This window comes from Ranitomeya variabilis, chromosome 2 (assembly GCF_051348905.1).
Source record: "Ranitomeya variabilis isolate aRanVar5 chromosome 2, aRanVar5.hap1, whole genome shotgun sequence".
NCBI lineage: Eukaryota > Metazoa > Chordata > Amphibia > Anura > Dendrobatidae > Ranitomeya > Ranitomeya variabilis.
The window spans coordinates 457795456-457807812 of NC_135233.1; the positions used below are offsets into that span (position 1 = coordinate 457795456).

General features: G+C 41.6%; 1 protein-coding gene across 1 annotated transcript in view; it reads right to left on the reverse strand.

Moving 5' to 3' along the window:
- Positions 1–2266: 2266 nt before the first annotated feature.
- LRP5 (LDL receptor related protein 5) overlaps positions 2267–12357 on the reverse strand; it is a 128383-nt gene continuing 118292 nt past the window's right edge. The window contains exons 21-23 of the mRNA XM_077287388.1: positions 9110–9252; positions 7390–7487; positions 2267–5892 (exon numbers count right to left, since the gene is read on the reverse strand). Of these exons, the coding sequence (XP_077143503.1) occupies positions 5631–5892; positions 7390–7487; positions 9110–9252 (503 nt within the window). The 3' untranslated portion in view covers positions 2267–5630. The remainder of the gene's footprint in view (positions 5893–7389; positions 7488–9109; positions 9253–12357) is intronic.

A 12357-nucleotide genomic window follows, 5' to 3' on the forward strand; every position in this document is an offset into this window, starting at 1 on the left:
CTAGTAGATATGTAGATGTAGATATATATATATATATATTCTGTATTTATATTTAATTCAGCGCGATATCTGTGAAAAGCCGGTAATTCAATTGCCGGCTTTTCATTACTCCTGCCTAAACCCGACATGATATGAGACATGGTTTACATACAGTAAACCATCTCATATCCCCTTTTTTTTTTGCATATTCCACACTACTAATGTTAGTAGTGTGTATGTGCAAAATGTGGGCGCTTTAGCGTGTAAAATAAAGGGTTAAATCGCGGAAAAAATTGGCGTGTCCTCATGAACTGCAGCCTGGGAACTTTTTCCCATGCTCCAGGTCATATGAGGACATCCACCAGGGGGCGCATCACCGTGACTGAAGGTAACTATAGGTCATTGACCTACATTTCCTTCATTCGCTGGGGCTTACAGACACGAGCACAGCTGCATTAGCAGGGCTCCTGCCTGTAAAATATTTTAACCCCTTCAGATGGATTACCTCGTGGGACGTGACAGTTCATCAGAGGGTATGTATATTGTGGGTTTCTTATTTTGCCAAGCGAGGGTCTTCCGGATGGATTGAGACCGCGCGCGTCTAGTCTGCATGCGACCGCATGTATGTAAATCCCATACTTGCAGTCACACACCAGCCTGCTGCTGGCACTGGAGAATTCTGATGGCGCGCATGCTACATGCTGTAATGATTCACCAGTCTGCAGTCACAGAGTGAGAGGAGACTTGTTCCCCAAGCCTGGACTATCCCTTTAAAGCTTTGTGAAAAAAGAAAAAAAAAAAGAAACAAAAGAGCATGAACCGCACATCCCAAAATCATACGTTGATCTAAAGCCGCTAGGCAAAAATTTATATACTGAACATGAGGTTTTCAGTTTAACATTCTGATCAGACTGTATGAAGCCCACTGCCCCTTCACGGCAAACCTCGTAGAGGGTCCTAACGCCCTAACAGAGCGGAGCCGTGCGGCGACCACAGCCGCAGCAGCCATGCATCAGCAGGGCGGACGGCCTGTTGCCCCACAGCACCCATGCTGCGAGACTGAGCCCCCATGACTCCAGACCGCGCCGCCCCACCAGCACAAAGCCACAGCAACAATGGCCGCCACACAGCACCAGCACCAAAATGAAGGGAGCATTAAACTCACCTTCTTCCAGCTCTTCAGTGAGAGCCAAGATGGGCTAGACCCCTTACTTTGCAGTCTCCTGCTAATTAAAATCACCTGTGCCAAATGGGAGGAGTGCTGGTCCAAGAAAGAGACAAGTACATGCTTTGTGAAAAAAGAAAAAAAAAAAGAGCATGAACCGCACATCCCAAAATCATACGTTGATCTAAAGCCGCTAGGCAAAAATTTATATACTGAACATGAGGTTTTCAGTTTAACAGGTTTGCTGTGGCTTTGTGCTGGTGGGGCGGCGCGGTCTGGAGTCATGGGGGCTCAGTCTCGCAGCATGGGTGCTGTGAGGCAACAGGCCGTCCGCCCTGCTGGTGCATGGCCGCTGCGGCGGTGGTCGCCTCACGGCTCCGCTCCGTTAGGACCCACTACGAGGTTTGCCGTGAAGGGGCAGTGGGCTTCATACAGTCTGATCAGAATGTTAAACTGAAAACCTCATGTTCAGTATATAAATTTTTGCCTAGCGGCTTTAGATCAACGTATGATTTTGGGATGTGCGGTTCATGCTCCTTTTTTTTTTTTCTTTTTGCACAAAGCATATCCCTTTAAAGCAATTATTGTACACTTCAACACTTATGTTCTACAAATTGGGAATATTGCTCAGAATTTTATTTAAGTTTTTCTTTATATTCATGCAAACTATCTGAGCAATATTTTTAATTTGTATAACTTAGCAGGGGTGAAATAAAGTGTACAATATTTGCTTTAAGGGGTTGTCCAGGCTTGGGGTACAAGTCTGTGACTGCAGACTGGTGAATCGCTACAGAATGTAGTGTGCGCGCCATCAGATTTCTCCAGTGCCAGCAGCGGGCTGGTATGTAACTGCAAGTATGGGATTTACATACATGCAGACTAGACGTGCACGACCTCGCGGAATACAAACGAATCGAGAGAGACCGGAAACGTCTAGTCTGAATGTGGCCGGAAAGTATGCAAATCGCATACTTGCAGTCACATGACTGCCCACTCCCAGAATGAAAGAATCTTCATAATGTGCACACAATAAGGATTCATGGAGTTACTGCAAGCTTAAACCCTTTTTTGAGCAATTCGAAAGGAATAACTTTACCGACAAATAAATCAAAATACTGTAGGTCACAATCAAAATAAATTATTTTAATCTCAATATATCAGTGAAATGTAGTATTGTACTATACAAAATCATACATATTATGAAGTGCCATAAGAAGTGTTACATTAGCAATTCAACAGAGACACTTGGTAAATAGAAAGCTGCACTGAAGCTACATATCCAAGATCTAACATAATTACATAAGTATGGATGAAAAACAAAAAATATGCATGTCCCTCAAGTTCAACCAGGAGAAGAAAGAGGATTTGGGTAAAGAGAAGGTTATACATTTTAGAACTTGTTTTCTCCATATTAATAAAAATAAAGGACCAATAAGTCTTTAAAATAGTTTATCACTAAATGACTGATCAAACCAAGCTCAGTTGCTCGGTGCACCCTAAAATGAAAAATAAGTTGTTGGGAAGGTGCACGATCGCCATCATACTTTAACAACTAACTAGTCAGAGAAGGGGGGAGATGAATGGATAACAAGTGCATTGAATTCTTGGCCATGCTTTAAAAAAAGAAAAAAAAAAAAAAAAAAAAAAGCTTGGTTTGAACAGTTATTTTGTGTTGACACTTTCTGGCAACCAGGAAGGAAAATTATGTCCCAACAATGAGTTTTTGGTGAGGTTTTCTTACTCCTTTGTATTTTTGAAAAAAATAAGTAACCGACTCAAACGCGCATCGTGGGAACGTAGCCTTAAAACGGCAATCGGACTGGTCAACATTCGCTGTTTACTGGTTAGGCAACTATCATGTCATTCGCTATTTTCTGGTTAGGCATCGATCATGTCATTCGCTGTTGGAGGGTTAGGCAACGATCATGTCATTTTGCACAGTCATCAATGTGTCTATACGCTTTCGTTAGCTAACACAAAGTTTCCTTTTGTCAACATATAGCCAAAAACTTTTTTTCTCCAATGAAAATCAATTGTATAAAATTATATTGCCCTATGGCTACATATATAGATGGAATATGTTTGATGGTCTGTGGTGAGCTCCTACCCGAAGATAATAAAGCCATTATGAGTATATCTTGCTCTATGAAGACTAAGCTTTCGATTGTGTCTTAATTTATGCTCTATAGAGTATAAAAATCCATCTAAACAATACAATTAGTAACTGAACCATCTTATTCTCCATAAAAAAATGGAATCTGATATTTACATGCTATGAAAATCATGAAGCCAAATTCTTCTGTATAATACACTGGCAGCATGTTTGGTGGCCTTAGACATTAGATATATAAGTTGGTGGCAGCTGTCACATCTTCATCCTGGTACTGGCTGAGAATGAGAAAAAAAATACAAGAAAGATGGCTAAAGCGTTCTGTTTGTCTTTAGCAAGCTAAACTCCATTAATCCATAATTGCCAGCCTAATTATTTGCAATGTATTAAATTATTCAGTCCAGTAAAAAAATTATCTAAAAATCTACATAACAATATGAACTATATAAAAAAACAAGTGGGAAATCTAAAAATAAAAAATCATACATTTATCGAAAGCACCTAAAATAATTTAAAGTGACATTTAAAGAGTAACCGTAGCTAGTAAATTTTATTACATAAATCAATAATACACATGAAAATAAGAAAGTTTGTAATATATCTTATCAGAGAAATCTGCTTCTTTCTCCTACTCATGGGTAATATCTGTATTGGGTGAAGACTTGACGTTCCCATTACTGAGAGAGAAGCTAGGAGCTAGAAGCGAAGCCCCACCCCTCTCCTGTCTACATAGATTCTCATCAGTAGCAACCGCCATCTCCGATCTCCGATCTCAGTAATGGAACATTCTGTCTTCACGGAATACAGATTTTACCAGTGAACTGAAAGTGAAAGCTCAGTCCAGAAGGAGAAAGAAGCAGATTTCTCTGATAAGATATATTACAAAGTTTCTTATTTTTATGTGTACTATTGATTTATGAAATAAAAATTAAACCGATAGTTACACTGTAAGGGTGCTGGTGGCATCACTATGCTATATGCCGTCAATGTCAGACAGGTATTAGCCCGACTGATGTGACCTCTGCTGATGGCAGGAACTAATGATGATGACATTGGGCTCGACACTTTCCAAGCGCAACTGTCACGCAGATCCAATAATAGTCCGGGATCACAACAGTCGGACCCTAGTCGACCAGACATTGCTGACATCGCCTAGTGAAATGCCATCAGTGTCTGAACAACCTCTAGAAAAAAATACCTCGAAAAAACAGAGTTGCAAATTTCGGGATTTATATTTAGCTCGTAATTTTCCTACTTGGGAAAAGAATAGTGATGCGCGAACGTGCTCAGATAAGGTGTTATCTGAGCATGCTCGGGTGCTAACCGAGTGTCTTCAGAGTGCTCGAATAATATTTTTTGCTCTTCTGTAGTCCAGACCAAAGTTAATAGCCGGTGAATATTCTACAAAGACACATAAATTCCTCTTCATACAATGCATCAATTTGCGGAATGTTATGTAAATTTGTAGGATGTTGTGCGTTTTTTTTTTAACGAACTGGAACATGCGCTAGGGTTGGCTTTATTCTTTTCACTTATCTTTATGGAAAAATAGAAAATACAAGTTTGTGTCAGTTTTGATTTTCTTTAAGTTTTTTTTTTTTTTCTTAAAAGCACAAAAAAAACCTCAGTTTGGGGCTATAGGAATAAAAAGTTAAATTATAGCTTACTTTAATTACCAAGATTGTCATCTTCATATACTTAAAGGGGTATTCCCCCATCGCCAAGATCCTATGACAATATATGGTAGGTGTAATAATAGTAGCAAATACTTTCAATTAGAAATGTAGTATAGTTCTTCTGATTCGCTATGTTGCTGACCCCATGTGCAGGGCCGTGCAGTACCTTAGGGTACCCATAGCTACGGCCAGTCACATAGTGAGAGTTTGTTGTTAGTCGCCGTTACTATGGATACCTAAGCTACTGCAATGTCCTGCACATGGGGTACGCAACATAGCTAATCGGAAGAACTATACTACATTTCTAATTGAAAGTATACTATCTTTCATCCACAATGCATCAACTGATACTAATAACATGGTGGTAATATCTAAACTTTTATCCCGGTTTAGCACCAGTTAGAAAAAGGCAGGTCTTCTACAAATCATTCCGTAGATTGTATAAGAAACATGGCACATGGCAGTTAAATAGAAAAAAATATATATATATAAATATTTATCCGCTGTACATTTTTCACAGTCCCTCCCCTCCCGTTTTTATATTCACATTTGATTTTTTTTTTTTATTATTTTTCTTTTTTCTTAGAAAAACATCAATCCAAATTATCTTTTAAAATCATAAAATATATTTATATATTTGTTCTTTCGTTCATATTTAAATTATTTACAATATTGGAGGGGCAGGATCCTTCAGTTTGGGTCATGAAGAGTCTGTACACGGTGAGGGGGGAGGTGGGTAGAGATGGAAGTAGCTTCTTTCTGTTGTAGGGGACGGGGGGCAGCTCTCCTCGGCCGACATGTACTGACTCCTCGGAGTTGGCGGAGGAGGGTACGGGTCGGAATCCGAATTTAAATCTATGTAATATTTGTTGGCTTTCCATCTGCTGGTGGTGTAGTCGCTGTCGCAAACATCAGTGCTGCACGGTGTTGTTGGAGGAGCTATTCCTCGGATGAGATAAGGTCTGCAACAAAAAATATATTTTTTGGTAAAGTAGGTAACTTTGTTTTTTCTTCCACTGCCAAAAAAACTAAACTTGGATGGAAACGAGTTAGCTCCTCAGCCAACAGCTTCCGCTCCCGACTTCCCCAGAAAAGTGTACGGCTTACCGGAGGGAGGAGAAAGCCGCCGTCAGACTCCTCTGGCATCGGCTTATTCCCCCAGAAAACAAAAGGATCAGGCATTGAAATTCCAACAATGCCTGATCCTTCTCTTCCCCAACATCATCTGTCGGGAGTTTAGAGAGGCCCCCTCAAACATATTAGTCAGTCAGTCCCATAGAAATCGGCAAGACAGGCAGACGTATCTAACGTGTATGGGGGACTTTTAAGGCTCGGCATTTCTAGAAATCATTAGTGATTAAGGTTTTGCAATCCTGCAAAGTGAACTCAAAGCAAAAAATTCTTTATTGTGACTTCATTAAAATAGTAGCAAGGCCATAGAAAAATACTGACGCGTTTTAAGTCGGACAAAAACTCTTCACAAACAGCCACGCTTTACTACAAAAAGCAGCTACAATTCTGAGAATAAAAAAGTTGAGGTATGCGGTCAAGGGGACTGTTCCTCATCTAGTTCTGCCCACTCGGCAGTCAAGGGGACTGTTCCTCAAATAGCTCTGCCCACTCAGCAGTCAAGGGGACTGTTCCTCATCTAGCTCCGCCGAGTGTGCGGTCAAGGGGACTGTTCCTCATCTAGCTCCGCGCACTCAACAGTCATGTGGACTGTTCTTTATCTCGTTCTGACCACTCAGCAGTCAAGGGGACTGTTCCTCATCTAGCTCTGCCGAGTGTGCGGTCATGGGGACTGTTCCTCATCTAGCTCCGTGCACTCGACAGTCATGAGGACTGTTCCTCATCTCGTTCCGCCCACTCGGCGGTCAAGGGGACTGTTCCTCATCTAGCTGTGCCCACTCGGCAGTTAAGGTGACTGTTCCTAATCTAGCTCGGCGCACTTGGCAGTCATGGGGACTGTTCCTCATCTAGCTCTGCCCACTCGGTAGTCAAGGGGACTGTTCCTCATCTAGCTCCGTGCACTCAACAGTCATGGGGACTGTTCTTCATCTCGTTCCGACCACTCAGCAGTCAAGGGGACTGTTCCTCATCTAGCTCTGCCTACTCGGCAGTCAAGGGGACTGGTCCTCATCTAGCTCCGCGGAGTGTGCGGTCAAGGGGACTATTCCTCATCTTGCTCCGCGCACTCGACAGTCATGGGGACTGTTCCTCATCTCATTCCGACCACTCGGCAGTCAAGGGGACTGTTCCTCATCTAGCTCCGTGGACTCGACAGTCATGGGGACTGTTCCTCATCTCATTCCGCCCACTCGGTGGTCAAGGGGACTGTTCCTCATCTAGCTCTGCCCACGCGGCAGTTAAGGGGACTGTTCCTCATCTAGCTCCGGTCAATCATACCGCTTCTCTCATCCACACAAGTGCAGCTTTTATCTAAAATAAACTCTGCTTACCTGTAAGATCTGGTGGTGGATGGACTATTCGAAGAGTAGAACACTTCAGTATTGTACAAGGAGCGATCCGTAGCCGGTGATGGCGGTGGGTTTAAAATCTGCAATAAAAAGCAAGTCATTGTCAATAGTTTGAGAGTATTGACAAAAAAACATTGCAATTCAGGTTGACTGTCCATCCATCTTGGTATATTGTGCAATGATATGTAATGACCTTGCACTGCTACCTGGTCCTCATAGGTGGACCTTTTTCAGCACAGATTTCTCGCCATTACTATATAATAAATGTAGGATCTAGAATTTTACATTTCTCCCAGAACAAGTGAAGGAACGTTTCCAGGTTAAGATTTGTGATTTTCTTTTATCAAGCTCCTTGTGCAATGAACTAGATATACAGCAATATTTATTGTAGCCATCGCGCAGTCTTGGCATTCTCCAGCTGTCCCATCGGCTGCTCGTGTTTAGATGTGTTTATCATCGCCGGGCAGCAGAACTGCTTCTTTAGCCAATATCATAAAGACCACCTAGTGTTCTATCAGTCAAGCAGCTGACATACAAATACTGCTCAGTGACAGGTCGTATACATGGATAGATACTGAGAAAATTCTAAAAAAAAAAAAAAAAATCAACCTTTATTAATATACGCAATTAGGCAACAACATATAGAATGTGTTAAAAACCTCACCAACTAACCATGGATCACAGGCACATTCCCTGCGGCTGCCCATCCAACACTACTACTCAAATTAAGCTTGCTCTGAAATGCGTCAGGAATGTATAAACCAGTGAAAATCTAAAGTTTCTTCACACGTACTGTACATATACTGCACCCAAACCACGAACACAGACAGCAAAGTTTGCTCAGACGTAGCCAGTAAAAAATCCAAAGAAGTCGGGGGAAATACACGGAAGAGCAGCTACATACCACAAATGCAGTGTTGATAATGTGGATAGGATTGGTTCTCATGCGTTTCGCTGGCAGGTGCCGCTTCTTCAGGTGGTAATGGATGTAGGAGTGTTATATGCAGTGTATAACAAGTCAAAACAAAGACGCTCACCGTCTTGAAACAAGTCACATGTGCAGTCATCCATAATGGGTACAATACAGTTGTGTGTTTAAAGAAAATAACAAAAACTGGATTTCACAAGCGTGGGACCGAACCGCGGCACCTAGAACTAAGCACGGATCCCTGCTGTCAACCATTTAGATGCCACAAACACTTTGGAGAACACAGTCTACCATTGGCCCCATCGCAAAGTGATAATGAAGTAGCAACGGGTTACTGTGGCAGCCTGGGGCCATCTTGGCACAATTTCTCCATACAATGCAGTACCGTAATCTCACAACATCTAAAGTCAAGTCGAACACTAAAGGCACCACGCCTCCCGAAAAAAATATACAAACAAAGAGTATATGTACCCCAAATTGGGATTAATAAGGAACATTCGATTCACAATACCTTAATTGCTAATCTTTATTTACCGGGCCAAATTCGAGCAAGGGCCTATGCCTGGGTGCCACCTTACTAGGTGAGGTTTCTAACCTATGAGGGTGTTGTCCATCTGTATATTAGTAAAGTATGAATTGTTTCCCTGAACGAGCCAGAATATCATGTCTGCCTTAGTTTTCAACATGTGGCGCATTCGAGATGCAAGAGTACAGAATAACAGCGGACACCACAAATGGTCAGTAACTACAAGGATGATCTTGGAGGATGCTCACCTGCGGGTACAGAGTGGCCTTGGTACTTGCAGAGCTACTGGAAGAAGCTCCAGTCACGTGATTCCGGTCATAAAGGGGAGCGCCACTACTGCCGCCCCCTATTATACTCATGGAGCTGATCATTTGCTTCCCACACGGTATCCCTGAGCAGAGACAAAGGGTGAACATTAAAAATGTGAAAAATTAGATATCATCTCGCCTGTCTAGGTACACGGCAAAATACTCCAGTCCAACCGATAGCCGCCACTCACATCATTGCTAAAGAATTGCTCTATTGATCCAGTAGAATAAAATGGCACAAAAATGTAAAAAGGCAGAAAAGAAATATCTGCTGCGCTCGCAGGCAACATGTTTCAGACCTTCATGGTCCTTGGTCAGGCCAGGCTTAACCATGTAGGTCTGAAACCTGTTGCTTCGGAGCGCAGCGGATATTGTTCTGCCTTTTATACTACTGGATCAATTCCTTTAAGATGTGAGTGCCGGCTATCATTTGGACTGTGGCATAAACATTAAAAATTCCACATTTTGCAATATTCGGCACGTGCACGTTTACACATCATGGAGCCTCATCAATTCGCATGCACCCTGGTAGCATCTCATCTAGAATCACATTTCTAGGCAGATTTGGGAGAACAGCGGCCATGACTTCTGTTACATAAAACCTTTCCATATTACGTTTTCCTTAAAGGGAACCTGCCATATTGAATGCACTCTCCGATCTATGGGCAGAACGTGAAGGAATTGAGAAGAGGAGCAAACAGATCTATATTTTTTTAAGGAAATATTCAGTATAACTGGAAACATTTTTTTCCATCCCCGAATTTAGGAGTCCAGTGGGTGTTACAACTTTATGAATGACAGCCTTCCTTATATCTAAGCCTATGAAGAGAGCTGTCGACAATGAGTAGGACCATGCAGTTTTTTCCTCTGCATTGGAGGAGCTAGAGAGTGCAGAAGCTACCCGGAATCTGGCGATTCCAGACAGCTTTAAATTCAGCGCTTACAAGCTCTATTGGAAAGAGCTTGTAAGCACTGCGCATGTTTGGCCAAACAACTGAACTGCAGTGGTGGCCAGAAAGCTAGGCAATACGTAATAGAAAAAAAAAGTTGTCAAGTTGCTTTGTTTTTTTTACAGGCAGTTTACAACTCTACCCATCTTTTAGGATAAAATAACCCTTTAAATAATTCAGATATAGAGGCTGTATACCACAATGGAAAATCTTAAAGGGAATCTGTCACCAAGGCTTTGCTACTCCATCCGAGAGCAGCAAGATGTTGGGCACAGACCCAGATTCTAGCGACGCATCACTTATTGCTCTGCAGCAGAGAAAACAGAGATTTTTCTCAACTGATCTAGCAATTCTCTGAATGCTGAGCCCTGTATAAACCCGCCCACAACATTGATTGGCAGCTTTCTGCCTATCCACAGTCAGTGGTGGAGGCGGGGTTACACAGAGCTCATGAATACGGAGGACTACCAGGCAGCAGGTTTACTAGTCCTCTAGTGATAATCTTCTACTGATGAAATAGTGAGTAACACATCAATGGTATCAGGGTCACTGATTCTACATTCTGCGTCTTCCCGATTGGGTGGCAAAAAGCTGGCAACAGATTCCCTTTAAATGGTGTTTTCTCCGTTTACGTCAATCTAAAATATCAAAAAATGTTGAGGGCTTTTGTGTAACATGTATTTTTAAAACATTTATGGTAATTTTTTTTTTTTATTAGTATAAAATATCTTGCAATTGTCATACTGATCACTGGGGTTTTTCAGACTCTCAAAGGAAGTGTTTTCAGGAGGCTCATTATCATCAGAGCCTTTACTACAATGACATCTAATACGTCTACAGCTGATAACACAGGATCCACCAATCACAATAGGCGACCCTGATCCCACTCCCTTTACATTGACCTTTGCACACGCTCATTAAACACTTTAATACAAAAAGATCGGGTCGGGTTCTGACCATTGTGGCTAATGTACATTTATCGTTACCTGAAACAACAGGAAGTTAAGTCTAAAAAAGCCCAGTTGGCCAGTGTGAAAATTGCTATTTTTTACATCTCAATATATATTAAAAAATAAAGATTAAATATTTGTTCATAAATGTATTTTTCAACTCATATTTTTTAGGGTTTTTTTTTTTGTCATTTTTTGACGACTGCTTCCCTTTAATAATTAACTTAATTATACTTTAACTTCTAAAAACAGACATTAAAAATACTAATTTTAACACAAACTAAAGTAGAAGGTTTTTTGTTTTGTTTTTTTTTGAAGATGGAAACAAAAGGTGAAATTTGAAGGAAAAAGAGTGGGAAACTAATATGAAATTTTCACTCCGACAGATCACTTGAAACCAAGGCTCGGGGAGAGCTTACAGCTCAGTGTAATCCATATGACTCGGTGCTTTAAATGTTATCGGATCAAATTTCGGCTGATCCTATAGTTCGTCTTTCCAGCTGTCATGGCAGATTCTTCAGGAAACACCCAAGCAGAGACCCTTCATTAGAGGAGCCCCTATCAAGGTCTGTCTACCACTAAAGAGCTTATTAACCCCTTAAGATGACCAGGGGTATTTCCGTTTTTGCGTTTCCGGTTGTTGTTTTTTTGCTCCCGTTCTTCCCAGAGCCATAACTTTTATTTTTCTGTCAACATGGCCACATTGCTCTTTGTGGGACAAGTTTTTTTTTTTACTTTTGAACGACACCATTGCATTTACCATAAAAAAATTCCACAATTTTATTTATTTTTTAACCATATTCTCTAAATGCTAAAACTGACCTGCCATTATGATTTGAATTTATAATTTTTTTTAAAAATTTTTTTCCTACATTTTACTGGCTTCAATAGTCTCCATGGGAGACTAGAAGTTGCGATCATCTGATCGCTTGTGTTTCACATAGAAGGGCTATAGCTACAGCTCTACTATTTGTAACAAAAATGCTTATCTGCTATGAGCGCCGACCACTGGGCGGCACTCATAGCAGTTACGCAATGACAACCACAGGGGTCTCCTGCAGACCCCAGGTTGTCATGCCAATTCACCAGCAACCTGCGGTCATGTGACACGGGAGCTGATGGGCAGAGCTAAGACGAGTTTCCCGTGCTGCTATGTTAAATGCCACTGTTGGGAGTTTGACAGCCACGGGTGGATCGCGATTCCACCCGCTGCTGTTAAGGGCATATGGCAGCTGATCAGATCATCTGCCATGTGCTGGAAAAAGTGCGGTCTCCGCGCCAGAGCCTG